Here is a 26587-nt window from a genome sequence, read left to right on the forward strand (position 1 = left end):
AGGTCAGTGCACCACAGGACTGATCCCTTTCTCACTGATACATTCTCACCAGGCCAATTTAAAGCCTCCAATTAACTTAACAAGCACATCTTTAGCATATGGGAGTAACCAGAGTATTTGGAGACAAAACACGGACAGTGACTGGGCTGGGATTTCAAACCAGTGTTCAAGAGCTGGGTGGCAGCAACACTGTAACTTTTTAATGCTTTATGATGAACTGCAGTCCAGTCCAGGGATGCTTCCTACCTTGTGCTTGATTCAGATGGGACAGGCTTAGGCCTCGCACAACTCTGACTTGGATCGGGCAGGTTGGAAAATATTGTATTATGCTATTAATTAATATAAAGTCCCTTCAATGCACCAGAAGTCTAAACTGACAAGTGAGAGAGACAGAGAAGCCAACTGGTCCCTAGAGTCCTAGAAGTACTTTCATGATTAGCATAGTGTCGACTACTTGAATCACGGTCCTGAATAATTTTCACCCAGTGCTGACACTTGCTAGTGTTAATGCTGGATTCCTCATTAGTCATTGCTACTGTTAGCTCCAATAGGGTTAAATTAAGAACAGAGGCTTTGAAAGCCGAGAATGATAGAAAGTCTGTGGATTTCCAACCGGTTATATATATATATATATATATATATATATATATATATATACAGTATATAAATAGATTTAACACCAAGAGAGCCCAGGGAGAATAACTGTTTTGGCGATGTGCTCGCCTCGCTTCTGTATTAGCCACTAAGCAAATGACTCTGTCTTCGGAGGTTTCGCTTTGCTGACGTGCTTGCCTCGCTTGTGTATCCTCGGAGGTGGAGCCCTTACCCCGACTCCACCTCTCACTTCCAGGCCGGACGGACACACACACACTTCCACGCATAGACATTTATATAAAAGACAAGAATGAAAGACATAGGCAACATTGGACCAAAAGACAGCTATGATGGGACATTCCCAAAATATCTGGAGAAAAGTGCCTACTGTTCCAGAATGGCACATACAGCATGAAGGGTATGCGGCAAAGTCTATAATAGTTTACATGGGGTAGAATATAACTTTATGTACACACTTAAATTGATTATTTTGGGTAGTAAAATTCATTTACAAAATGAAAAATGATTGTCTATCACCAAAATTTAAAACAAATATTTAATTTTGAATGAAAGTTATAAAATGTGTGAACTGATATTAAAATTTGCATACTACATATATGTGTGGTACAATTACCTAACGATCAATAACACATTTTCTACATAAATTGAGAAGAAAAATAATTATTTAATTTTGAATAGCATATCCCATAATACATGTCAGAGATAAGAAATATGAAGTTTTCTTTGCCTGCTGAAACAAGTTTAAACACGCAGCATTCTAAAGGCAGTGGAGCAGTTCAGATGTTCGGGCCACAGATTACTGCTGTTCACGTAACAGGATTAATCTCTAATTGTAATGCAGCTCCTTGCTGTCAGTCTTAAAAAGAATGCATGACGACAACCTTCAATTCATGAAAACATTTCAGCAGTAAAAGTCAGTTTATGCCCAACAATGCACTGGAGCCCAAATCAAGGATGGTTCCTGCCTTGTGCATGACACTGCTGGGATAGGCTCAGGCCGCTAACAACTCTGACTTGGATCAAGCACGTTTGAGAATGTTGTGTTATACCATTAATTAATATAAAATCACAATCTAATAATATCTAAAAATCAAAACACATACCCTTAAAAAATTACTACAAACTTTAAAAGGCACAGTTTCACATTTTGTAATTAATTATTGAAATGAGGTATATTTTGGTACGATAATTTAGAAAGGCATCTAAAAACTAGAAAAAAATCAAACCCCTTAATCTTGAGGGGATGCCTTACCACATTAGGCTCACCAGGACTCACACTGTTGCTTATCAGTTGTCTCTTTGAGTGACTGAAAAAGTAACAAGAATGAGCCTCCAAACAATTCTGCTTGTACTGTCTAGTCTGGTATGACTCGAGCGTACACGTCGAGTGAAAGCAACCACCCAGACTCGTACTACCTGTATTTTTAAACAGACAAGAGATCATCAACGCAATGGCAGGAAGACATTATAAGCTCATTATTCCAACTCCGTTTCTCAGGTTTCAAAAAACAAGAAAACATCAAAGTAAAAGAAAGAGAACAGGCCGTGTGAAGAATCACAGAGTCAACATGCTGCCATTTGAACACAGAATGCCCACATTGTATGTTTTTGCTATTGTTTCTTAGTCCTGGGAACCTTTTCTGCTGCAGCTTTGCATTTCAAATAAATGTGCAATTACAAGTCACTTTAATCTTTCACTTGATGCCTGTTTCTTTACTCTCTTAATGCACCATAAATAATGAGCCATATGGGTTCTGGGTATTTAAAAATGCTTGCATGGTTTACAAAGGAGGCCCTTGCGCTTGGTAGGGATGCCTAAAAGAAATGAGAAATGCGAAGTTGATTATCCCTGCCATTTACTGACCCTGCCTAGTCCAATACAGAATGATAGGGGGGTTGGGATTGAGTCTATCCCAGCAGCAGTGGAAACAAATGAAGAAATCCGTCCTACACAGGATGCCAGTCAGGCCAAACTGGGACAATCATACTAAATTGAATCTGGAAGGATAATTCTAGCCAAATTAAAAGATTATTGGGCAGCATGGTAGTACTGCCATCTCAACTATTCAGTTTCCTTGGTTGTACATGTGGATTTTGCATATTTTCCTTGTGTATGCCTGGGTTTTCCTCCAACACCTCTTAAGATGGGAAGCTTAGGTTTATTGACAATTCCAAATTGGTCCACTGTGTGTGTCATGGACACTAACCTAACATACAATTTAAAGGAATTCTCCACCCGAAAATTACATTTGTTATATGTTATTTATCCTATGTAGTTTGTACTGAGGCTAGGAGCATGCACTGATTTTACAGCGCGTTGTCACACCCACCACATTGGGACTCGAGAGCAGCTGTGCAATGGGTGACACCACACTGGAACAGTGTGAGGACTCTTTTACAGTGGCTGGAGTGCCAATCCTACCACCAGGCCCCAAGCTTTCCTGGCAAGTTGGAGGACCTGCTTGCAGATTGACATCATACCCAGAACGAGGCAATTTCAGGTTAAGGAGCCTTGCTCAAGGCCCCAGCGGAGTAGAGTCACTTCTGGCATTTATCTTCTGATTGCTGGTGCAGATCCCTAGCCTCAGAATCACCACTCTGCTCATGTACTGATGGCCAAGAAAATTTTTTAAATGTGTATTTCCATGTAGAACAGACATAAAACAGGTTCTGATAAAACAGGAGCTAATGGTGACCAACACTACACAATAGCAAACACTATTAAAAATGTCCATTAGAAAACTGTTGTCACTCATGTCACATAATCCACACATTAAGTAATCCAGATGCATGCTCCCAGCATATAAAGCACATGTATTTCTTAATAAAGTATTATTTAATAAATAAATCTGGAAAAAGAGGTAGTCCACAGATAAGATTTTTGAATTGAAGACAGGGCTCTTAACCAGTGAATGATGGGGAGAGGCAAGGCTTCAGTTCAACACAACCCCTTGTGATGGGCTTCCTGTTTGTGGACAACTTCCGTTCTCCAGAGTTATTTGTTTAATCACATTTTAGTAAGAAGTACATGTGTCTTGCACATTGTGAGCATGCAACTGAATGGCTTGATGTGAAGATTATGCAAACACAAGTAATATGAGATTTTTCATGGACAATTTTGAAATTGTTTCCTGTTGTCCAGCACTGGTCACCATTGGCTCCAGTTCTTTTAGGTACTTTCTTATGTCCATTCTCCACATAAACATGAGATTAAAACTTTTACTTGGCCATCACTACAAACTACATGGGGTAAGTAATAAATAAAAAATATTCATATATCATTTTTGGATGAAGTATTCCTTTAATATTAGAATTTCAGCTGGAATAATCCCAGTGCTGACAATCCAATATTTGGGCAGCCTAGCAATACACAAATTCAGCACTCAGAATATGTATATGTATTAATAAAGCTAATACTAACTGGCAAAATGAACTGCATTGTGCAATTGTATCCATATTCAGTAGATGGAGGCTCCTCCACAGTAAACTGATGGCGAGACAGTTAAATTGTTAAGTTCCACAAAAACACAGTGAAATCAGCCACATAACAAATCATCAAGCAAACTTTCAAACAGCTATGAACTCTGTAGTCAAGCAACTGCCAACAAGTGTTGATCAGCGAATTTCATCAAAGCTTTATTTGCAGCAAATTGGCTACGTTCGCGTACAACATATATAACAAGTTATCTCTGCTTGTCACAGGTCAATGTTCAGGTCAATGTTCAAGTTCCATGTCTTTATTAGAGAAGAAGGCATGTGCCCTGTGCATACATAATTAGCTGCATGGAAATAAAAAATAAAAAAAGGACTCTGACCCCCTCAACACAGGAGACTCTATGAAATAATAATAATAACAAAAGATTTATTGCTATCTACAAGATGTTTCTATCTTTTTCATGGAAGAAAAAGTGCAAAGCATCAGCACAGACAGTTTGGAGAGCCATCGGCACAACTTCAAAAAACAGAACAAGACAGCAGCTTCAATCATGACATGCCACTTTAAATTTTATACCTTTAAAAGACCTACACATTTTTTCTGACTTTTGACTATAATTTTGGCATTTCTGCTTTGTTTTGATGAAATATATGATTGCACGTCTCTGACTGTGTTATTTCCTCTTTGATCTCATGGAGGTACGGTGACACAATGGTTGGCTCTGCTGCCGCACAGCTCAGGTTACCTTTTGGCCACAATAATCAGTCCAGTATAGTTGGCAGATGTTTCCCTAACCCTCCGGGACACAGATGATTGCACCATTATAATCCAATCCAATCAAATCTAGTTCAGTTAGTCCTTCTCCATTGACTTCAATGCATTTCGCCAAGTTTGGTGATATTCGCAGACACTTCTGTGATTTCTCTGAACTTGAGGCAAAGCAAACACCATGGAGTTTGCTCATCACTTCTGAAAACCTACTGTTTGCAATGGTGAACTTATGCTGTGATTGGAATATTTTTTGAGAATATTTGTAGTCTGTTGAAAGCTATATTAATGAGATGCATGGAGAGCAGAAAATGAAGGCATAAAGAAAATTAAAACAAACACCGCACAAACTCAGTGCATAAATTAAATATAAAGAACTGAGAAATTAGCTTGTCAAACTGGCTAGAATAAAACCCATCAGTCCCAGGGGTCCACTGTGATCATAGCTTAGAGCTGCTGCTTTAAATGACAAAACCATTGCATTTCTCAGTAATCTTACACAATACAGAATGGTGGCCCCCTTGAAGAATTAGCGAGCTCACACAAAGTCAGCCTGAAAATCTATATAATCCAGTCACTAATTATGTTGTAGCTTGTACTGACACAACCAATCCTATACATCTCTACTTTGCCTCCATTATTAAAAATATTCATTATTTTTTATTCCAGCAGGAGATAAATTTGAACAAGGTATCAATCAAACCCCAACAATAGACCACTTAAGAGTCACCGGTTAACACAATAAGTGTGTATTTGAGATGCAGAAGAAAATCAGATTCACCATAGCACAACCACATGGTTACAGGGAAAACATGAACACTAGACCCAGTTGCTGACTGGGAGGGACAGATGGGTATTGTACTACCATGCTGTCCAAAAGTATTCATTTTAAATGAACTGTGCAAATGTTACCACAGGTGGTACAGTTGTACTAGTAGTGCTTCACTGTCACTGTCTCAGAAATCTGGGTTCAAAGCCCAGCCCAGTCACAGTCTGCTTTGAGTCTGTTTACTCTCCCATTTCCTCATAGATTTTCACTAGGTTTTCAAAACATCCATCCATCCATTTTCCAAACCTGCTTATTCTGAGCAGGGTCACTGGAAAGCTTGAGCCTATCCCAGTAAGCAAGGACAATCCTGATCCATAAAGCATGGGCACCAGTACATCATAGGGTGAAACCCACACCTTAGGGCCAATTTGGCAAAGCCACCCTTGGAGGAAACTGGAGCACTTAGAGAACATGTAAACTCCACATAGGGTGCACCTAAGATGTCATCCCCCTTGTCGCAAGGCATTAGCACTGCCACTGTGCCACCATGCTGTCCATTTCCAAAACATCTTAGACATATTCTACATGGTTGACCTGTGAGAGTATGAGTTTTCACTGCAATGAATTGACATCCCATCCAGCATTGGCTCCTGCGAGCTGCCTGCAGATCTTCTCAAAAGGTCTCTGGTGAATGTCACTGCCATCATCAGCATGCACAGCTTCTAAGCATCACTGTGCAGTATACAACGGAAACATGTGATGCCAAGAAATATCTAAAGATGGCTAGATGCCCTGTCACTAAATATTTACTCTTAAACTTGGACTAGTCATTTCTTAAAGTCAGTTTGCGGCATAAAGAAATTAATGTATTCCATCAATAAAGTGTGGCTTAATTAAAACAAGCTACTGAAGATTGCTGGATGATTACAATGGCCAAATGTCAGAGTTAGGAGTGCAGTGCTGGCCGGTTTACAAGGAAGAAGCAATTCAGGACTAATTCAGATCTTCTCCTAGTACTTTGGTGGCACCAGAGGTACAATTACAAGTCACTTGATGGGCTGTTTCCTGTGTGTATTTTGCATGTTGTCCACGATTTTGTGTGAGTTTCCCTTGGAGACTCCAGTTTTTCCCCCCCTGTCTAGGTTGTCTCCCAATTAACTCTGTGCGAGTAAGTGAAAGTTCTGCAAAGTTAGACTGGCATTCCATACAGAAAGGGGTGTTGTCTGGTGCATTTTCATGGAAGGATTTGTTCTTCCTTCTGGGATTTCTCTACTGAATCAAATAGCCTATAAAAGAAAATGGAAGGATGGACCCCCAGTAACATGGGGTGTATAAAAAAAATATGCACCTGGTAATGACCAGGATTAAGTGCGATAATGGAGACACCAAAAGAATGATGATATGAAACACTAAAGATTACACAAAGTGGAAAGAGATTTTTCTGTCAAAATAAAATGAATTGGTTGTATTGTAAACTAATGAATAAATGTCTATAGGGTGAGAGTATAATGAAAAACAACTATTAAAATGATGTATGTATGGTAATTGTGTATAGTGCTAAATTAATAGACTGCCACATAAAAGATCTGAAATACTTTTAAAAAAGACAAACATGAGCAAATATTGCATGTATGGCTAATTCTTTAAGTACATCTCTATGCCCAATGATACAAACTTGCTAAGATTCATAAAAAACTATTTAGTTGTTGCAAAGAAGACGGAATTCACTATGAAGACTATATTGCTCTGTTTACAAATCAATTTATGAACCATAAATCGTGCGTACGCAGCTTGCTAAAAGATAAAAGTTGCATTAGCTACAAATGCCCATCGTTTTATATTACCTTCGGGTGCATGCAGAATGAAATAACTCCTTACCTTTATGAAGGCTCCAGACTGCTGGATGCGTCCCTCCAGACTGGACCTGTCGAGCCGGACAGCAGGAGCCGCTGCGTATCGGATTTTCAAACATCCATCACTTTCCTTGCACAAAGACAAGCAGCGGAAAGACCCTCTCCGTGATCAGCATGAAGATCGTGGTGAATCCACGGCAACTAAGCAACCTCCCAAAAAATTTCTCCTTGAGCAAAGATTCCCTCCGACCCCACCCCTCCTCCCCGCAGTAAAGACAAGTTAAAGACTTGAATTGGGACAGAGAGAGAGAGAGAGAGAGAGAGAGAGAGAGACTGATCATTTTTTATCCGCATGTCCGCACATATGGCTGCATTTTACCATTTGACCGAGTGCCACTCACGCAATTACCAATTGCTGGAGCCTAACTGTTTATTTACAAAGAAAGTACTTTGCTTTTCTACTTCGGGTCCAGAGAGGACAGATGTCACATAAAAGAGCACTCCGAATAGCTTTATAGCAATTTACCTCAAACTAAAGCAAACTGTTGCACATGAATTAACAACGATTAAAGTTCGGTCCCTGCCTTTTATAGGAATGTCACTGCGTCACACCCACAAATACTGCTTTTCACAAAACAAACGTTTACGATCTTAAAGATTCATGGGGAATCTAAGTAATAAACATCTGAAATGCACATTTTAGGAAATATTTCAGTGCAAAAGACGCTCAGAATAAAGATGTTTTGTTTGCGATACTCTCTTAAGTGTGTTAGAGCATCATAAAGGAAACATTGGGACCTACATTGTTGAGTATTTAGTACCTTAAAACATCCTTTAATAATCAAACAGGGGCATTCTCTGATTTACGCACCCAGAATAAGGGCAAAGAAACTGAGCATTACATAAAAAGACTACAAGTACAGCGTGCATAAAACGCAGAATAACTGGACATTGACTTCGGCGATTTGTCGGCAAGAGCGGCATTGTTCGACTTGCGTTCTTATGATATATTGCATATTATTTTTACGCCAAGGTTGCGAAAAGATTACCAATTGTCTTTTCCAAATACAAAAAAAAAAAAAAACGTTTATATTCTTTGTTTATTATATTCTTTCACTGAAAAAATGAACCAACGTGGCTGATTAAGCTAAGATACACCGAACAATCATATTTATTGATATTATATTGCTTTTTATAGCTACATTAACATAATATCTTTGGATGTAAATTAACTTAATTAAATAATTTTGAAACAAACAAGTAAATTAAGTTAATTTAATTTAAACAAGTTTTATGTAAATTTCCTAAATTTGCATGAATATCCGCACCTTTTATTGCATTGGGATCCAAGGGCTCTCCACATCTTCGTGCACTTGGAAAGAAAGTTAAGCATTGATAGTAAATTCTTTTTTTTTTTCGAAAGTCGTGGGTTTTCTGTGGTTGTGTAAGCTGATTTATGAGTTTTGTTTTGTTTGTTTTTTATACACTGGCAAATTTGTGTCCACTTTACCTCAGGAAAGCATCTTTTCTTGCTTCCTGTACAACAGAATTACTTCTATAAAGATTGAACAAAATAAATAAAACAAACTCTCAAATTTTTAACTATTTATGTTGAGCTAGGGGCGGCATGGTGGTGCAAGGAGACCTGGGTTCGCTTCCCGGGTCCTCCTTGCATGGAGTTTGCATGTTCTCCCGTGTCTGCGTGGGTTTCCTCCATATGCTCCGGTTTCCTCCCACGGTCCAAAGACATGCAGGTTAGGTGCATTGGCGATTCTAAATTTCCCCTAGTGTGTGCTTGGTGTGTGTGTGTGTGTGTGTGTGTGTGCCCTGCAGTGGGCTGGCACACAGGGATTTGTACATGCCTTGCACCTTGTATTGGCTGGGATTGGCTCCAGCAGACCCCTGTGACCCTGTGTTAGGATATAATGGGTTGGATAATGGATGGATGGATGTTGAGCTATTGATAGTATATGAATGCTATAATTGATAGCGCTATTTTAATATTAATTGCATCCAATATACCTGCATATGCAAGCCATTCAATGAACTGTAAAAAAGGCAGTTTAAATTTGTTATAGCTAAGTAACTCAGCGATGTGAATTTTTTAAAAAAGGTTACAAAAAAATTCTTAACTTACAATATTGTTTTATTGACATAGTCATGCTAGTTTTACACAAACCCCAGACACAACTATGCACATAACAGTCCAGGTGCAACTAAAGAGGTTTAATTGCAACAATACCTTCTCCTAACAGTCTCTGTTCCACTCCCTGTTCCACATCCAACTCCCACTCTGACTGAGCCTTAACCCCCTGAGTCAAGCAGAGGGCTTGCTTTCAAACCCAGACCCTTACAGAACTTCCAGTGCTCAATGCAATACCCCCGGGAAGCAGACATGACCCTAGTAGTACTTGCACTGTTAATATTCCACAGCTGACAGGGCAGACCTACAGGAACACAACTCTCATGCTGCCCTGCGGGTGTCCACACTGGAGACCTCCAGACAGAATGCTGCCACCCACTGTACAGGGAAATGCTCTGTCCATAGTAAGCATTGACCATTTGTCCTAGCATCCCCAGTACACCAGCTCAGTCAGTGTGTCCTTCTGGAGTTGCTGGGATGCTAACCCTGGTGTAGCTGCTGCTGCAGCATCTTTGTGCCCACATCCTGGCACGCCAGGGGAATATCTTCACTCCCTAGTGGTCCTGCTTTGGCCTCCTGGCCTGGTAAAGGAACAGGATCCATCCTGGCAGCAATATCCGAGGATGCCTCACAATAATTAATTTAACAGAACATGAAAAAAGTTTATTCATTTTACATAAAAATATTGCATTGTTTGAACAGGTTGATTAAATGTACTAAGCATAATTAAACAATTTTTGACGAAAATAATTTTAATACAGGTATATGCAACCAATTTACACATATATACACATATTTTTTATTTTAATGTAACATGCCTTTTTCAGCGTTTCCCTGCCTCTGAAATGTCTTTGAAACTCCATACCTGATAGATAGATAGATAGATAGATAGATAGATAGATAGATAGATAGATAGATAGATAGATAGATAGATAGATAGATAGATAGATAGAGCGGCATGGTGGCGCAGTGGGTAGCGCTGCTGCCTCGCACTTAGGAGACCCGGGTCCTCCCTGCGTGGAGTTTGCATGTTCTCCCCGTGTCTACGTGGGTTTCCTCCAGGTACTCCGGTTTCCTCCCACAGTCCAAAGACATGCAGGTTAGGTGCATTGGTGATCCTAAATTGGCCCTAGTGTGTGCTTGGTGTGTGGGTGTGTGTGTGCGGTGGGCTGGCGCACTGCCCGGTGTTTGATTCCTGCCTTGCGCCCTGTGTTGGCTGGGATTGGCTCCAGCAGACCCCCGTGACCCTGTAGTTAGGATATAGCGGGTTGGATGATAATTCTGTTAATTCTGTTGTGCTTTTGAAAAAATGTAATTTCCCCTTGGGAACAAATAGAGTATTATCTATCTATCTATCTATCTATCTATCTATCTATCTATCTATCTATCTATCTATCTATCTATCTATCTATCTATCTATCTATCTATCTATCCATCTATCCATCTATCTATCTATCTATCTATCTATCTATCTATCTATCTATCTATCTATCTATCTATCTATCTATCTATCTATCTACATTACGTTTGACAAAAATAGGAGCTTAATAGTCCATTTAAAATACAACAGATATTTTTTCTTTAAGATCCACTTTAATAAAAGGACAAGCATCTGTGTGTTTGTCGGTATATCTGTGTATCTTTATCTGTATGTCAATCCGATTGCTATGTCTGTGTTATATGCCTTTTGATATGGGATTTTCAAAAGCAGTTTGTGATGTGCCATCTGTCTCTCAAACATGGAGGACGCGTATTAATGCTACAGGGTTGCTGTGCTACCTCTGCAACTGGGTGCCATGAATGCGGGGCACAAAGAAATGAAAAGGTTATCAAGGCATTCTGGAGCAGCAAGCTGCCCAACGTCACAAAGGTGTGTCTCAGTTGTAAGCCATAACCCGAAACCTACATCTACAATGATTGAAATAATAACACTGAAATGTTCTGAAATTACCTGCTATGGGTGATGTGACCACCTGATCTGAATTCAAAAGAACATCTATGGAAAGAGCTGAAGCACACAGATGGGAGAAGCAATCCATCGAACCTATGAGAACTGCTGCATTATTCTCAAGAAGACTGGGCCATGTTACCAGTTGAGAGGTGTACAAGCCTCATTCAGAACTTCCAAAAATGGCTAGATGGCAGTTATTGCCTCAGAAAGGTGAGTTACAAAATATTACATTACAGGTTTCTATAATTTTGTCCATGTCATTTTCATTTGTTTTATTTTTCTTAAATACTTTATTAAATCCTAAATCAAAAACAAAGAATTTGCCCTATGGAATATGGAATAAAGAAACTCAGATGCCTATTACCTTTGGTAGTTTCAATTTAACTGTATTTCATGAAAAATTATGACTCTTTTTTAAGTAGTGGAATAGTACAAATAATGTTGGCTGTGTCTTTACAAAATATATTGGAGGAATGCTACATAATTTCAGAGTTGAAGATTGATTTGAAGTAAGAGCACATTATTTTCTTTAAAAACACCTGAGTGATCAAAAATCTTTCAGCCTGAGCATGTGTTTGTATTGAAAATGACCTAAGATTAGATAATACTTGAGTCACATTTGGGGCTTATAGTACATGCTTCTTGTTGTGTTTTGGAGGTCAACAAACACCAAACTACATGTATGATGTTACTGAATATCTAATAATAGATAACAATCTGCCTTTAGAGTTTCACTCTTACCTAATTCTAATGTACCAGGACCAGTCACATATGCTACATTTACGAGTTTAGCTGCATAGGTCAGTTATGTCAGGATGTCCCTCCAAGATGAAAGTTCCAGCTAGCCTTTGATATAGGAAAAAATAATGTTGCCATTGTGGATTGAATTGCTGTGAAGAGTGGGATTGTGACACACATAAATTAAACTGGGTTATGGCTTGGCTGTCTCTTTTCTTCATGATCTATTAAACACAAAAAATGTCTGTGGATTGTCACACACGTGCTAGTAGGAGACAGCTAAAGGGTCTGAGTAAATGTAATACTACACCAGACCAGGGGGGTGGCAGAGTATGCTGACTGTCTCTCTCAGTTTCTTGCAGACCATTCTCAGGAAATCTCACCAGGTCCCGGCTACTCTGATGACATCACTTCCGGCACTTCTGGTGACGTCACTTCTGGTTCCGGCATAGATGACATAATTTCCTTCCCCAGCCCTTAAAACTGCCATGTTACCTCTAAAAATTCAGTTCTGTTTTGGACTCAGTCTTGTGAACATCTCTGTTCAATAATTTCACACTTTTGCAGCCAGGATATAATACACGGGTGGCTGCCCCAAACCTTTATAATGTCTGGAGAGTCATTCTTCTCACAGGGTATTGGGTCTCCAAAGTGTTGACTCCTGAAATGAAGCATCACCACACCCAATGTTCCCAGGAGAATCTTGAGCTAATGAATTTGGGAGAAATTTAAAACACGTTTTATAACTTTAGATGAAAAGTGGATACATCTCAATCATCCGAAGAGCAAAGATCAGTTAAAGCAATTGAAGCATGGTAATTCTCCATCATCAAAGAAATTCAAGTTCCAAGTCAGTACTGGCAAGATTATAGACACAATGTTCTTATAATGCTGAGTGTGCAAGTTGTAAAGGTCATAAAAGGCCCACTTAACCGGTTAATAACATGCTGACTTGCATAGGTTGGAAAAACTCATTGAAACTGAGAGTTCTCCAGACATGACCCCATGTATCTACCATCTCTTTCCTAATTCAAAGGACTAACTTTAGGTGACATGCTATGACAAAGTTGAAGGCCTTAAGTCAGCTATAGAAAAGTGGTGTCATAAACAAGGCAAAACATTTCATTTGAGTATTATAGAAAAACTTCTAAGTAAATAATATAAAAGTGTTTACCTTAATAGATCAGTGCTCAAAATGCTCTGATCACTCTAACAGATAAATACTGTATGTCTTTTTTGTCAGGCATCAATTCAGCACAGTCTAATAAATATAAAATATACACCTTGTTTAAAAGTGGCTAAAGTTACAGTTAGCCGATAATTGCAGCAGTTTGTGTACCTACCGATCTATAAGACATACTGCACAGTTGATGAGCTTGGTAATCTCAGCAGACCAACTCAAGATAACCCACTTGGGTAATGGAAGAAGGTGGAAGCCTAAGGTCCTCCATGCTCTTAAAATCACATTTTCTTTGTTATTCTTAAATGTTTGCTTATATTCCTGGAATACTGTCCCAATATTAGTCATTACAGCAATGGAAATCTGCACCAGTAACCTGTATTTCACTCTAAATTTCCTTACTCGACACTACTTAGTTTTTATTGTGACAACAACAACATTTATTTCTAAAGCACATTTTCATACATAGTATGTAGCACAAAAGTGCTTTTCAAGATGTCAAAGAAGTAGTTACTTAGATAAGGTAAGGATAATAATGATTAAATAACAAAAAATAAATCAATACAGGCATACATGACATAGATACATAATTAGTAGAAAGGTAGAATTTTTATGTGCAGTCTCTAGAGTCTCTAAAGATGAGTACAATGATGGCACACATGAACACTGAGCTGCCTATGACTTACCAAAAAAGCTCAGATGGCACTAAAATCCTCTGGGGTTCCAAGGCCAAAAGACCACCTTTCCTCCAATGCACATTTTACCTAACATAATGCTCTTAAGTCATTCTTAATTGTTACCAGGCTTCATACCAGAGGATTCGATGCAGTGGGCCCCGTGGACAGCCGGGGCACCAGCCTTCATTCTGGCATCAACTGTGGCTGCTCAGTTCTGATCAAGTGGTGGTGGAGCAAAGCGGAAAGGTGAGCAGGGAAAAGTAGGAATTTCTAATGATTGCAAATCCCATGAAGAATATAATTATGCCATGCATGTATAGTATATTAGGAGTACAACTAAACTGTAGCTATGAAAAAGGTACATTTAAAAAGTGAGATTTTAGTTTTTTAACATGGTCCTTAATATTAGCCTGGTGTATCTCTATTAGTAAAGTATTCCAGATTTTCAGTGCATATAAGCAAATTGTTGCCTCACTACTTCTTTTATGTTTCGCTCTTCAGTGAGTGTACCATATCTAGGCATTCCTAATCTAAGAATTTCTAAAAAATGAGAGACTTGCTGCTGATGAACTTATTGTCAAACTCATTTAATGTCTTTGTATTTACTTTTTCCAGTCTGAGGTTTAATTTGAATTCTTGGGTTTTCTCAGTGTTTGGAATGCACTCATTTCACTTTACCTCCAAATTATATACCTGTAATTTTTAATGCTCATCTGAGAAAAGACAATTTTGGTATAATCGACTTACTTCAGGAACTTGATTGAACCTGCTTCCAATGCAAGATTGTGACTAAAGAGGTACAGAGGTGCAGAGAACAGCATGCACTCTTGGAGTTTTTCTTTAATATGAATTCATAATGTCCAGATTCTTTTTGGTCCTTAAAAAATCCAAGTTCTAACAACACATAAGGTCCGTCTTTGTGTAGAGCAGTTAAGAAGAATTAAAGGTACTGATGCAGGAGTTATTTGTCTTAAGACAAGATTTCAGGGTGTAATGTGGATCCTGATTTGACTGTATTATCAATAAGACAATTTTGATGGTAAGCAGAACCGTTATGAAACTGTTATGAGCCCGGCCTGGGGACACAGCAGGATTTTGTTAGGCCAGACACAGACACCATACAGCTTTCAAGGACACTTATTTCAGGTTAATAGACCTGAGCATATTAAGAAAAGTAAGCAAAGGTCACTTAGCAGCAATAATTTCTGAAGAGACTTTTAAGACATTTTGGCAGTGTTCATGATGAACTGTTGAATACATTAGAAAATTCCAGGGACAGCTGAGCCCCACAGTGGTTAAGCAGAGATGGAGTTATGTTATCTTGACACAAGCTCTGTTACTTATCTTGAGGCCTTGCAAAAAATGACCCCCTTTTCTTTACCTCATGAAATGGTACAGATACAGTGGATTCAGAAAGTATTTACACTGATTCACTTTATGCACACTTTATTGAGTTCTGGATTTAATTTTTTTTCTCCAGCCGTCTGGAGTTTTTTTTTTGTTTTTTGTCCTCCCTGGCGATCGGACCTTACTTTTATTCTATGTTAATTAGTGTTCCCTTATTTTAAATCTTATTTATTTTGTCTTTTTTCTCTTTCTTCATCATGTAAAGCACTTTGAGCTACATTATTTGTATGAAAATGTGCTATATAAATAAATGTTGTTGTTGTTGGATTTAATTTTACATTGACAAATGTGCCACTTTTGCCCTTCAATCTACACTCAATAACTCCTAATGACAAAGTAAAAACATGCTTTCCAGAAAGGGTTACAAATTTATTAAAAATCAAAAACGGAAGTCTCTCATTCATTTAAGTATTTACACCTTTTGCTGACCAAATTGTGGTCAGGGGCATCCTGTTTGCTTTAATTCTCACTTGAGATGTGTCTAAAACTTGATTGGAGTTCACTTGTGGCAAATTGAATTAATTAGACGTTGTTTAGAAAGGCACACACCTCTGTATAGAAGGTCACACAATTCACACTGCATATCAAGTCAAATTCCATGAAGACCAAGGAACTTTATGTAGATATATGTGATAAAGTTGTTGTGGGGCATAGATCAGAGTTACAGTATAAAACTATTTCAAAAACTCTGAGTATTCCCAAAGGTACAGTGGCCTTAATAATTGTGAAATGGAAGAAGTTTGTAACCACCAGGATTCTTCCTATGTAATAGTTGCCCATCTGACTAAACTGAATAACCAGGTAAGAAGGGCCTTGGTCAGGGAGGTGAACAAGAACCCAACAATCACTTTAACAAAGATTCAGAAATCCTCTGGTGAGATGGAAGAATCTGTCAGAAGGATGACCATCTCAGTGGCAAAATGCAGGAATACATAAATAGACTCAAACAAAAAAAAAACTGAAGAAACAGAAGAAAATAAAAAAGCAGTTTAGCAAAGAAAAGACTTTAAATAAAAGATAAAAAAAATTAAGAAAATTCTATTACAAACGGCTACAGACATTGGCAGAGTTAAAATAGTAAGACAAAATCCCGAACAAAAAAGGAGTAAGTGGTGGAATAATGAACTGAGGAGCAACGTGACAGTGAAAAAAGAAGCATAGAAACATGTTTAAGGACAAAAAGAGAAGAAGTATATAGAGAAAAGTGAGAAAAGGCTAAAGAGATTACAAAATCAGTAAAGAAGAAGTACTGAGAAAAATATGGGATGAAAATAGAGGAAAATTATATTGCAAATCAAAAACAGTTCTATAATGTAGTCAAAAGGTTAAAGGGAAATCAGACACCAAAAATGTTACATATTAAAAAAATCAAAAGGAGAGTTGCAAACAGAGGCATACAGGATGCTTAAAGCATGGACAGAAAATTATGCAGATAAATTTAAAGAAGAAATGAGGGTAGAAAAAAGTCCATTAGAGGAGAAGGGAATGAATGAAGATGAAGCAGAAAAGTACAGAGGAATAATGGAAAAAGAAAGAATGAATTCCCTAATAAAAACAAAAAAGGTAAAGTAGCTGGAGCAGATGAGATAACTCCTCAAATGTTAAACTATAGAGGAGCAACAGTTCAGTAGTTAAATGACTCAAGAGAATCTTCTGGCAGGCATGGAACATAGAGAAAATACAGGAGGAACAGAAAAGGAATATAGTATACCATTTTCTAGGCCCACTAAGTCCTAAGCAGGGTTGCTTGGACCCATCCTAGGAAGCATAGGGTGAAAGGTGCAATCAATCCCCTGGACAGGATGCCAGTCCATCACAGGGGAACAAACTCACCCAATGGAGACAATTTATCAGTGGTAATCCACTTAACCTGAATGTCTTTGGACTGTGGGAGGAAACCAGAGCACCCAGAGGAAACTCACGCTGATATGGAGAGAACTCCACACACAGAGGACTTGAGATAAAACCCTGGTCTCTTACCATAAGGCAGCAATGCTAGCAATATGCCACCATGTCAGCTGGAAAGGAATATATTTGTACCACTAAAATGTGGGATCCCATGAACTGTGCAAACTATTGAGCAATATTTCTTTCATCAGTGATAGTAAAATTATATTTAAGAATAACAGAAAGAAGATTGACATTGACACAAGGTCACATTTTCACCATCAGAACAATAATTGAGAAAAGATTGAATAAAATGAAAGAAGTGTGCCTGACATTCCATGATTTTAAAGAAGCATTTGACACAGTACCACAAAGAAGTATGCACAAAGAATGGCTGTGTGTAGTAATGATATAATTAAATATTCAAACATCCAAATGAAATTTGGAAAGGGGTTATTAAACAGGAAGAAAGCCTAAGTCCTGTATTATTTGTGATTATATAATTGACATGGGCAAGAAAGATATCAGAAATACCATTTTGGGGTATTTTAAATTAAATCCAGTATTGACCCAGGATCTGATGTAAAAAGGACAATATTACATTAAATGCAATAAATGAGCAATAGCTACAAAGGAAATAATAACATGGAAGGGTAAGCTACAAGTAACGATATGATAATAAGTGTAGGGAAAACTAAAGTAATGAAAATAACATGGGAAGAACATGAAAAGAAACAGTAAATGTGGATATAGATAGATGGACAACTACAAAACGTGTCAATATTTGAAATCCTGGGAGTATTAATAGATGAAGATGGAAAGATAGAGGAAGAAATGAGGAACTGATTAAACAAGGAAATTAACATATGCTATAAAATTAGTAACACCCTAAAAGGGAATAAAGAATTAAGTATAAAAGTGAAGATGCATCTATATAAAACAATATAATGTGTCAACAATGTTATCTGCTGTAGAATCTTGGGCAATATTAGAAAAGCAAAGATCTAAGGTAACAGCAGTTAAAATTAAGTATTTAAGATCAGCACAAAAGGAAAAGAGAAGTTCCCTGAAAATAAAGGGAATCCAAGCAATAAGTCCTAAAACAGAATTCGTAAAGCAAAGTCAAAACAGAGCAAAAATGTCAAAAATTTCAATAAATAACAATCATACAAAGACACAAGAATCATTCATCAACTCCCAAATGCATTTGAATGAACCACAAGGGACTGTGGGTTATCCCTGCCTTTATGGGGCTGAGGGCATTCCATTGCAGTGATAGGCAGATGGCCACACCTCTTGGAGAATCACCCACAAAACAAAAGGAACATAACATAAGTATAGGGAATAAACCAAATACTGTAGTCAACAAAAGTAACAGCAACATAAATAAAAGACTTGAAAACGTAAGAAGTTCAACACAAATTTGAACACCACACAGTGGAGTAACCCATAATTCCTTCATCTGCTTCATTTCACTATTTTATCTTCTGGTTTGTTCCTTTTTTCTTTCCTTGCATCTTTCATTTGTCTTTCTTGATAGACCATGACATTATTACTGTGTAACATCCCAACCTTGCTATATATGCCTCCCTGCACACAAAAGGTGATATATGGTCACAATTGTCACATGTAAAGAGTATAATGAAATTCTCCCTTACATATGATAATCAACATGCAACTCATTGCCCCTCTCTGACATCATGGCTTGTATATGACCTAATGTAGTATCAGTATATTCCTATAATGTTGCACATGCCTTCCAGCAAATTCTCCAGTTTTACATATATTACAACCCTTTAAATTACTAATTTTATGATGCACAGTGCTTGAACTGCAAACATCCATTGTTAAACATCTGGTGCAATGATAACTGATTCGTTTATGTGGGACCCGGGAGTACTTCTGGTACCCTGTAGTTCTGCTGAGGTTGTGCAGCTGATGGCAGAAATACATTAGCAGGGGTCTTGAGTCCTTTGCTGTTAGGTGGCCCAGCAGGGATATTGAGTGCTGTGTTGTCATGCAGTACAGCAGAGGTGTTAGATACTGCACTCCTAAGAAATGATCGACCTTCTTGTGTGGAGTTGCAGAATACCAGTCTCTAGGCTGTTTTTATTCATTGACCTGAAAGGGTGTCCCAGGTGTGGATCTCAGATTTGAGACTCTTCCTCTGCAGCTGTCCTGTAACCCCTCTGTGATCTGCTTCATCCTTTGCCTGCACAGTTTTGCCTTCGGCACTGCATCATATTGCTTATCGAGGTCAGTGACAATTCATTCTGCCACAGATTTTCCCAGTTTCGCTCTGTCTTCATCTGCGCACCCAGGCCAGTGGACCTTAGCAGATTTAGAAATGCTGGAGATGCAGAGGTAGCAGTTTTTCTGCTGTCTTCCTACCTGAACTGATACTGCAAACAGCACTGCAAATTGTGGATTTCAGCTTCAGGACTACCCAGCAATTCCTCAGAAGAGCCAAACAAGTCCATTGCAGGTCTCTGTGGCACATGTTGTTTTGCAAAAGCAGAATGTAGGTCTTATCCTCATTCAATTTCTAACACCAATTTAACAACGATACTGAGTGCCAAAATGATATTTATCAATAGATTCTTTGGTAATGCCTATAATAAATTAAATAATTTGGTGTGCGATAGAGAGAGAGAGAGAAAGAGGTTGGGAGCATGCAATGATAGAGCACGTTGCTGCACCCACCACACAACGAACATAAGGCTCCCATTTTATTTTCCTTTCCCTTCCCTTTTGGAAGAATTTTTGTCTGTTAGACTTATATGAGGGCAACTGAAGCACACTCGTTTTAAGAAGCAGAATGATACAATTTATTGCTAAACATATATATATATTAACATAGAAGGTGGATGCAAGACAAAGGAAAAGACAATTATATAACAAAGAAGAGACTGGCTGTTTACTGGCTATTTAGAGTCCTAATTTACTGTATCTTGGCACAGATAAAAATTTTTTGATACCAAGTGTTTAAGGATGATGTCCAGTGTTGTGTGGAATTGTTGCTCCAAGTTCAAGTGGAGAAGTCATCTTGTATTTGGAGTATTCTCTTGGTGTTTGCTGCATGGTCCTTTGTCTGTGGTGTGGTGTGATAGTGCCTTACTCAGCTCACTATTATTCTTTTTACCTTGCCCTCAGTAACTTCATACTAAAAAGCGTTACTCTTTCTGGCACAAGAGTGCAGGCGCTAAAGTCTTCTCCTTAAAGTACAGTAATGGCTACTTTTCACTCTTCTCAGAATGGTTTCTAAACTAAAGTGTTACCATACCATTGTTTCTCCAAGAGACTGTATTGCCTTTTCATTCATACATCTTTGTTTTTCCGCTTCCTAATTAATGTAATTGAATATTTGATGTTAAAAGTATTAATAGAAGTATGCTTCTCTTCCAGTTAATGTTATGTGAGCTGTTAAATAACGGTACTTGTGTACTAAACGGACGGCAGTTCCTACCCATTCTAGTGTTGGGGTCCGTGGGGGAGGCGCCCCGGTTGCTTAATTTTTGGAGTTTAAATTATTAGACTGGCCCATCCCAACCACAAATATTAACCTTAAAGTTAGTGGGGGTGGGGCAAGTTGCCTATAGGTACCTAATGTCCCCTTTGGGTGCCTAATGTTAAAAACGAAAATCCGATTTGCATCACGATAATAGAGAAGGGTAATAGCACAAACGCGTGAGACGATCTGCTGATTTGAAGACTGGTGTGTGTGTGTGGAGTTTTGGGCCACACCTAATAGACCGGATTGAACGCCAATAGACCTAGAACTACGTATCCCAGCAAGCATAGCGTTAACACGCCGCATCTCCGACGACTTGGCGCGTTTCCGGTCTCTATGAAGACAAATTCCCGTTCATGTCTCAGTTTTACACTGTGAAATTAACTTAAAGTAAAGCCTGTTGAAGACAAAGTCCGCAATAAATAGGTGAATTCGGATTGCTGTCTGACTAGCGAAGGCAAGTCCGTTGTAATTTTATCCAGCGTGTCTGAGAGAAATCGTATGGAATGGCGGGTAAAGTCGAGTCCACAGCTGTCGGAGCAGGTATGTGGCAGGAAATTTAAAAAGTGTCTAATTATCAGCCGCGTGGGAAAATACACGCAGTGTAATGTTGTGGATTTTCAGGTTCGTCGTTAACTGACGCGTCTCCATTGGCTAGATTTGGTGTTTTGTGTGGCATTAGCTTAAAATGATGAGTGACATATACATGGTGCGCGCTTCCCTAAGTTTTTACTCAGTGTGTGCGGACAACGTCTGTACAGCCCAAGTGTTCCGTTGAGATGTTAATCTTGGTGCCAGGGATGCACGGTTGTAAACACCGCCGCCTCATAGGTCCAGGGATCTGGGTTTCTAATGCTTCCTTGATCGTTGTGTCGCCCAGTCGCTGCCTCCTTAGGTGAGTTTTCGGCAGGGTTTCAAAGTACTTTAATAAAACCCCCCTCATTAACAAGGCAATCAACCCATTCTAAAAAGTATATCTGGGAAATATTCTCTAGTAATTTAGACGCCCAATAAAGGCCGTTTTCAAAACACCGAACATTGATCTACTGTAAAGAAACGTTTCTTGTATATTTTTTTTAACTTGTACAGGTAAATTATGTTGCCGAGCTAGTTAACTAAGTTAAACAGTTGTATTAAGATATATTTTAAGTTACTGCGATGAAAATATATGTGAATTAATGTATGTCATATTCAAAAGATGGGCATGTGTTTGCTCTACATGAAGAGTATTTACATTTATATTTACGTTTATTTACTTAGCAGGCGCTTTTATCCAAAACGACTTACAAAAGAGGTAAACAGTCGAGTAATATTAGGCCTTGGCCTGTTTATTCAGCAAGTGTAATAGAACAGGTAAATAAAGTTGATTGGCACAAGTCAAAAGATGTCACAATGCGTGCATTCACAATCGTAGATTACAATCAATAAAGCAATTAAACAAATTAACCATCAATATAAAGTATCACAGAGCAAGTTTTTTCTTTAATCATTTCAAATAAGACAGATATTCACAGAACGGATGGGTCTTAAATCACTTCTTAAATCCATATTTACAAATGATTGGCGCCTTTTGCTATCCAAACCAGGTTAAATTGTATGAACAATCTTGATAAACAGTCATGCTAATGAAAAAAACTCAGTGAATGTGTTTTGAAATAATACTAAAGTTTATCTAGCTTACTGAATATATATTTCTCATACAGTCCAGAAAAGCCAAGCAAAATGACACCTTTTATTGGCTAACTAGAAAGATTACAATATGCAAGCTTTCGAGGCAACTCAGGCCCAAGTTCAAGTGGAGAAGTCATCTTGTATTACATCTTGGATTACATCTTGCCTGAAGAAGGGGCCTGAGTTGCCTCGAAAGCTTGCATATTGTAATCTTTCTAGTTAGCCAATAAAAGGTGTCATTTTGCTTGGCTTTTCTCTACATTCATAATGGCTAACACGGTACAACACCCTAGTACTTCATACAGTCCAAAAACTTGCAGGTTAGGTAGATTGGCATTGCTAAATTGTCCCAACTGTATGGGTTCAGCCTGTGATTTTAGGAGAGGAGATTCCTATTCAGGTGGTGTTCCTGCCTTGTGTCCGATGATTGCTGGGGTGGGCTCAATGTCCTGGTTAATCAGGTTAGGAAGATGGATGGATGTAAACAAACCTTTAGACTTGTAAAGACAGTATGTTATGCTCTGATATTAGTAGCTCCATTTTAAAATGAATAACTCGATGGTGTTTATCCTAAAATATATTTAGATAAACTGTTAATCCCATGCCTACAGCAGCAGAAATGCACAAAAAACAAGAATAGACTCGCAGGACAGATGATATATCCAATCAATTGATTAAATAAATGAATACAATTTAACAAGAACATCAGTTGGAAGCATTGAATTATCTGATAGCACTGTGCAGATAATACCCCCAGAGGCGCTTCTTAGCACACTGTGGTGTGGCTAAAACAGCTCCAAGAGAGCACCTCGTACACTGGATAGAGAGGATTTTTCATGATGGCGTTCAATTTTGCCATCACCTTCTTTTCCAAAACAGCTTCAAGTGTGTCCAGGGTTTGCCCAGTGATGGAGCAGGCTTTCTTGATAAGTTTTTTCAGGCATTGTACTTTTTTTTTTTTAATGCTCAGGTTACTTACCCAGCAGACCGCAGCGTTGAACATCACACTGGCTACTATGGACTGGTAGAACATTTCCAGCAGCTCGCCGCACACATCAAAAGACCAGAGTCCTCTTAGCAAGCAGTCTCCTCTAACCCTTCTTGTACAGTGCCACTGTTTGTCAGACCAGTCCAGTTTATTGTTTATATGTACCCCTAAGCAATCAGTTTCATTTACAAGGAAAACATTTTTCAAGAAGCACAAGTTATCATTTAAATAATAAACACTGCATGCAGAATCTTCAATCTTTGCCTGGAGCTCGATGCTTTGGGAGTTATGACTAAGGGTCATTTTTATACTGAAATATACTCAGAAGATGTGATTCCAGTCTTGCAAAGCTAACACAACAACTTCATAGAACTCTCCAAGCTAATACCAGCCCTAGACTTGCTTTTGTGCATAGTTAGAGCTTGAATCCTGTCAGTAAAGTTAGACATATTAGCAGGTGAAATATAGACTGGGGCTAGGTGAGAATGCTACTTTCAGATGGATATCAATCCCAAATCACTCTGACCCACTCTCTCACTGTTTGGGAAAAAAAATCTAACTTGGTCCCATTTACAACTGTATGTGCTCATTGAGAATTACCTGGTTTATTGAATATTTGGAAAGAAGGGGAAAAAGTGAAAAATTTATAGTTTAATAAAATCTATAACAGGAATGATTTGATATGGCAGAATGACAACATTAACAAAATTAAATAAGTTACATTATTGGAAAGTATTGTCATTTAATTGAGATGTTGGGTTGGAACAAAAATCTGCAACCACTGTGTCCCTTCAGGACCAAATTTGAGGACCCCTGTAATAATAGATTTTATGTCAGGGCTGTTCCTTCCTGTTCTGCTGTGATTGTCCCCTTTCTCCCTTGTTTAACACTTCTTCAAACTCACCCCGAGCTTTATTTGTTACTGCACATGTTTATCTGTTAAAATCCCATTGATGTCGGCCTAGAGAGCTCACCTGTAGCCAATGTAATCCTTTAATTCTGTATGCTTGGTGAAGTGCCATTTCTGTTGCATCACTATTGTCAGTCTGCCTAAAGTGGTATTATCGATCAGGGCTGAAATATGGAGCTTTGAAATACAAATTAAGCAACAGTAGGTTAAAATTTTAGCATTCTTGATCATTTTCAATAAAAAAGGAAATTGAATCTGTATGCTGTATTCTTTTTATGCTATTAAGACTAAACAGTGATCTTTTCCATTGTTATATGGTAAAATTTTATTTTGAAAAATGCACCTAATTATTAAAAAAAAGAGAACCTGGATTTCAGGTAGTGGGGACAAAAAGTACCCTTGTAAATTTTATTTCCTACCCTTGGTTAGTTAGTTTGTTTTTTTTTTTCTTTTCTTAAAACTCAACCTGTGTATCAGACATTGAATTCAAGATTTCTTTAATCAAAATATAATTACAGATATCTGTAATTGAAGGTAACATAGAAGTCAATGGGAAATGTCCATCTGTTTTCACTTGCTAAAATACAATGTGAAGTTTTGACAATTCAAAATATAATTACAGCTGTCTCTGATTAGTTTAGACTAGTCAAAATGTAATTGTAGATACCTAAAATAGAAATTAGCATAAGAAATTAGGCAATCCTCCGAATACCGGTCCCAAATTATTTAACAACTGTTTTCCTATCGAGTGGACAATATTTAGGAGCGGGAGCAATAAGGTTAGTTATAACCAGCTTACAAGCCGTGGACTGTTCTCCAGTTACTTGTCGACCTTTCAGTGGCGCAACTGGCACAAACGCAATCTTTTCGGCAATTATATGCATTTGCTCAGCGATAACTACAACATTTAGTTGCTCCGTGTTGAACCGTTACCACTAAGAGACGTTGCAGCTGTTGTGCTGGAATTAATACAAAATATTGGAAATACATCTTATTGTCTTGCAATAAATGTTTTTTCGCGGCTTTCAGTGTAGTATTGTCCACTCGATAGGAAAACAGTTGTTAAATAATTTGGGACCGGTATTCGGAGGATTGCCAGAAATTACAATAATAAGTCAGCCTGCCATATACAATGTTGTAAATTTTAAGTGTAGGAAATACATAGAAAGAAAAAAAAATGATGTAATTGTCTGATTCATTTTATCGAAAGAAATGTTTGCAATTACAAGTCAAATTTTCATTCACTTAGATCCTCAGTTTAATTGTGTGCAAATTTTAGCTCTGCTTTATTTTTTAATGAAAAAAATGAATAAAAAAGTCTGAAGTATTGTGTTGGTTTTAAGATTATAAACTTAAACATTGTTTGAAAGAAAAAGTGAAACTGGGCTGTTTCTAGTTGTCCATTTCTTCCTCATTTTGGTTAATTTCAAGGTTAACATTGATATGTGAACAAAGGAGCACCTTTATTATTCCAATTTAGGTTGCATTCCAATATGAAATTTTTTTTCATCATTTGTAGATAAAACAACATTGTCCCTGGCTGCCGTACAGTTTTCTACACCTCCACTCCGCATCACTTCAGCAGCACTTTGGCTTGTCATGAAACATCGTGACACTCGGCATTATGGGAAGCTGATTGATTTTGTGGACATGGTGTGTGATGCAGCACCTGAAATCCTCAGTTATCGGCACAGGGCCAAACTGACTCTTGGATTGCGTGCTAAGGTGAGGCTTAGTCTTGTAAAAAAATGGGGAAGAAGTTATTAACAGCACAGTAGGTCTATCTCCAGGGCTGTCACACTCTACTACATAATTATGCACATTAGGTTTTGTTACATAGTTAAATTAATATTAATGCGGTACTGAATTTTTAGATATGACCATGGCTATTGATTTGTTTTGCTAGTCTTGCATTATGTAGTTACTCTGCTTTGTGTCTATTTAACATAGATCATTTTAGAGAAGATGGTTCATTCTGCATGCCCAGCAGACATTGAGGCTGAACTGGAGAGAGTGGGACCACCTTCTGTACCTTCAGATCAACAGCTGGTAAGTAATGCTACTGTTCTGTACAGAGATATTT

General features: G+C 38.1%; 2 protein-coding genes across 4 annotated transcripts in view; one reads left to right on the forward strand and one right to left on the reverse strand.

Moving 5' to 3' along the window:
• Nucleotides 1-7693, reverse strand: part of chl1b (cell adhesion molecule L1-like b) — a 173576-nt gene extending 165883 nt beyond the window's left edge. Inside the window, exon 1 of one of the 3 annotated variants that reach the window (XM_051922351.1) lies at nucleotides 7467-7693. The gene's annotated coding sequence lies outside the window, so the exon portion shown is untranslated. Of the gene's footprint in view, nucleotides 1-1867; nucleotides 2002-7466 lie in introns of those variants that run through there. The other 2 variants (XM_028793721.2, XM_028793720.2) reach the window with 2 other exon arrangements.
• A 13443-nt stretch (nucleotides 7694-21136) lies between these two features.
• Nucleotides 21137-26587, forward strand: part of tinf2 (TERF1 (TRF1)-interacting nuclear factor 2) — a 48817-nt gene continuing 43366 nt past the window's right edge. The window contains exons 1-3 of the mRNA XM_028793723.2: nucleotides 21137-21478; nucleotides 26024-26229; nucleotides 26455-26553. Coding sequence (XP_028649556.2) covers nucleotides 21442-21478; nucleotides 26024-26229; nucleotides 26455-26553 — 342 coding nt within the window. The 5' untranslated portion in view covers nucleotides 21137-21441. The remainder of the gene's footprint in view (nucleotides 21479-26023; nucleotides 26230-26454; nucleotides 26554-26587) is intronic.

The sequence above is a fragment of the Erpetoichthys calabaricus genome, chromosome 2, assembly GCF_900747795.2.
Source record: "Erpetoichthys calabaricus chromosome 2, fErpCal1.3, whole genome shotgun sequence".
Classification (NCBI taxonomy): domain Eukaryota; kingdom Metazoa; phylum Chordata; class Cladistia; order Polypteriformes; family Polypteridae; genus Erpetoichthys; species Erpetoichthys calabaricus.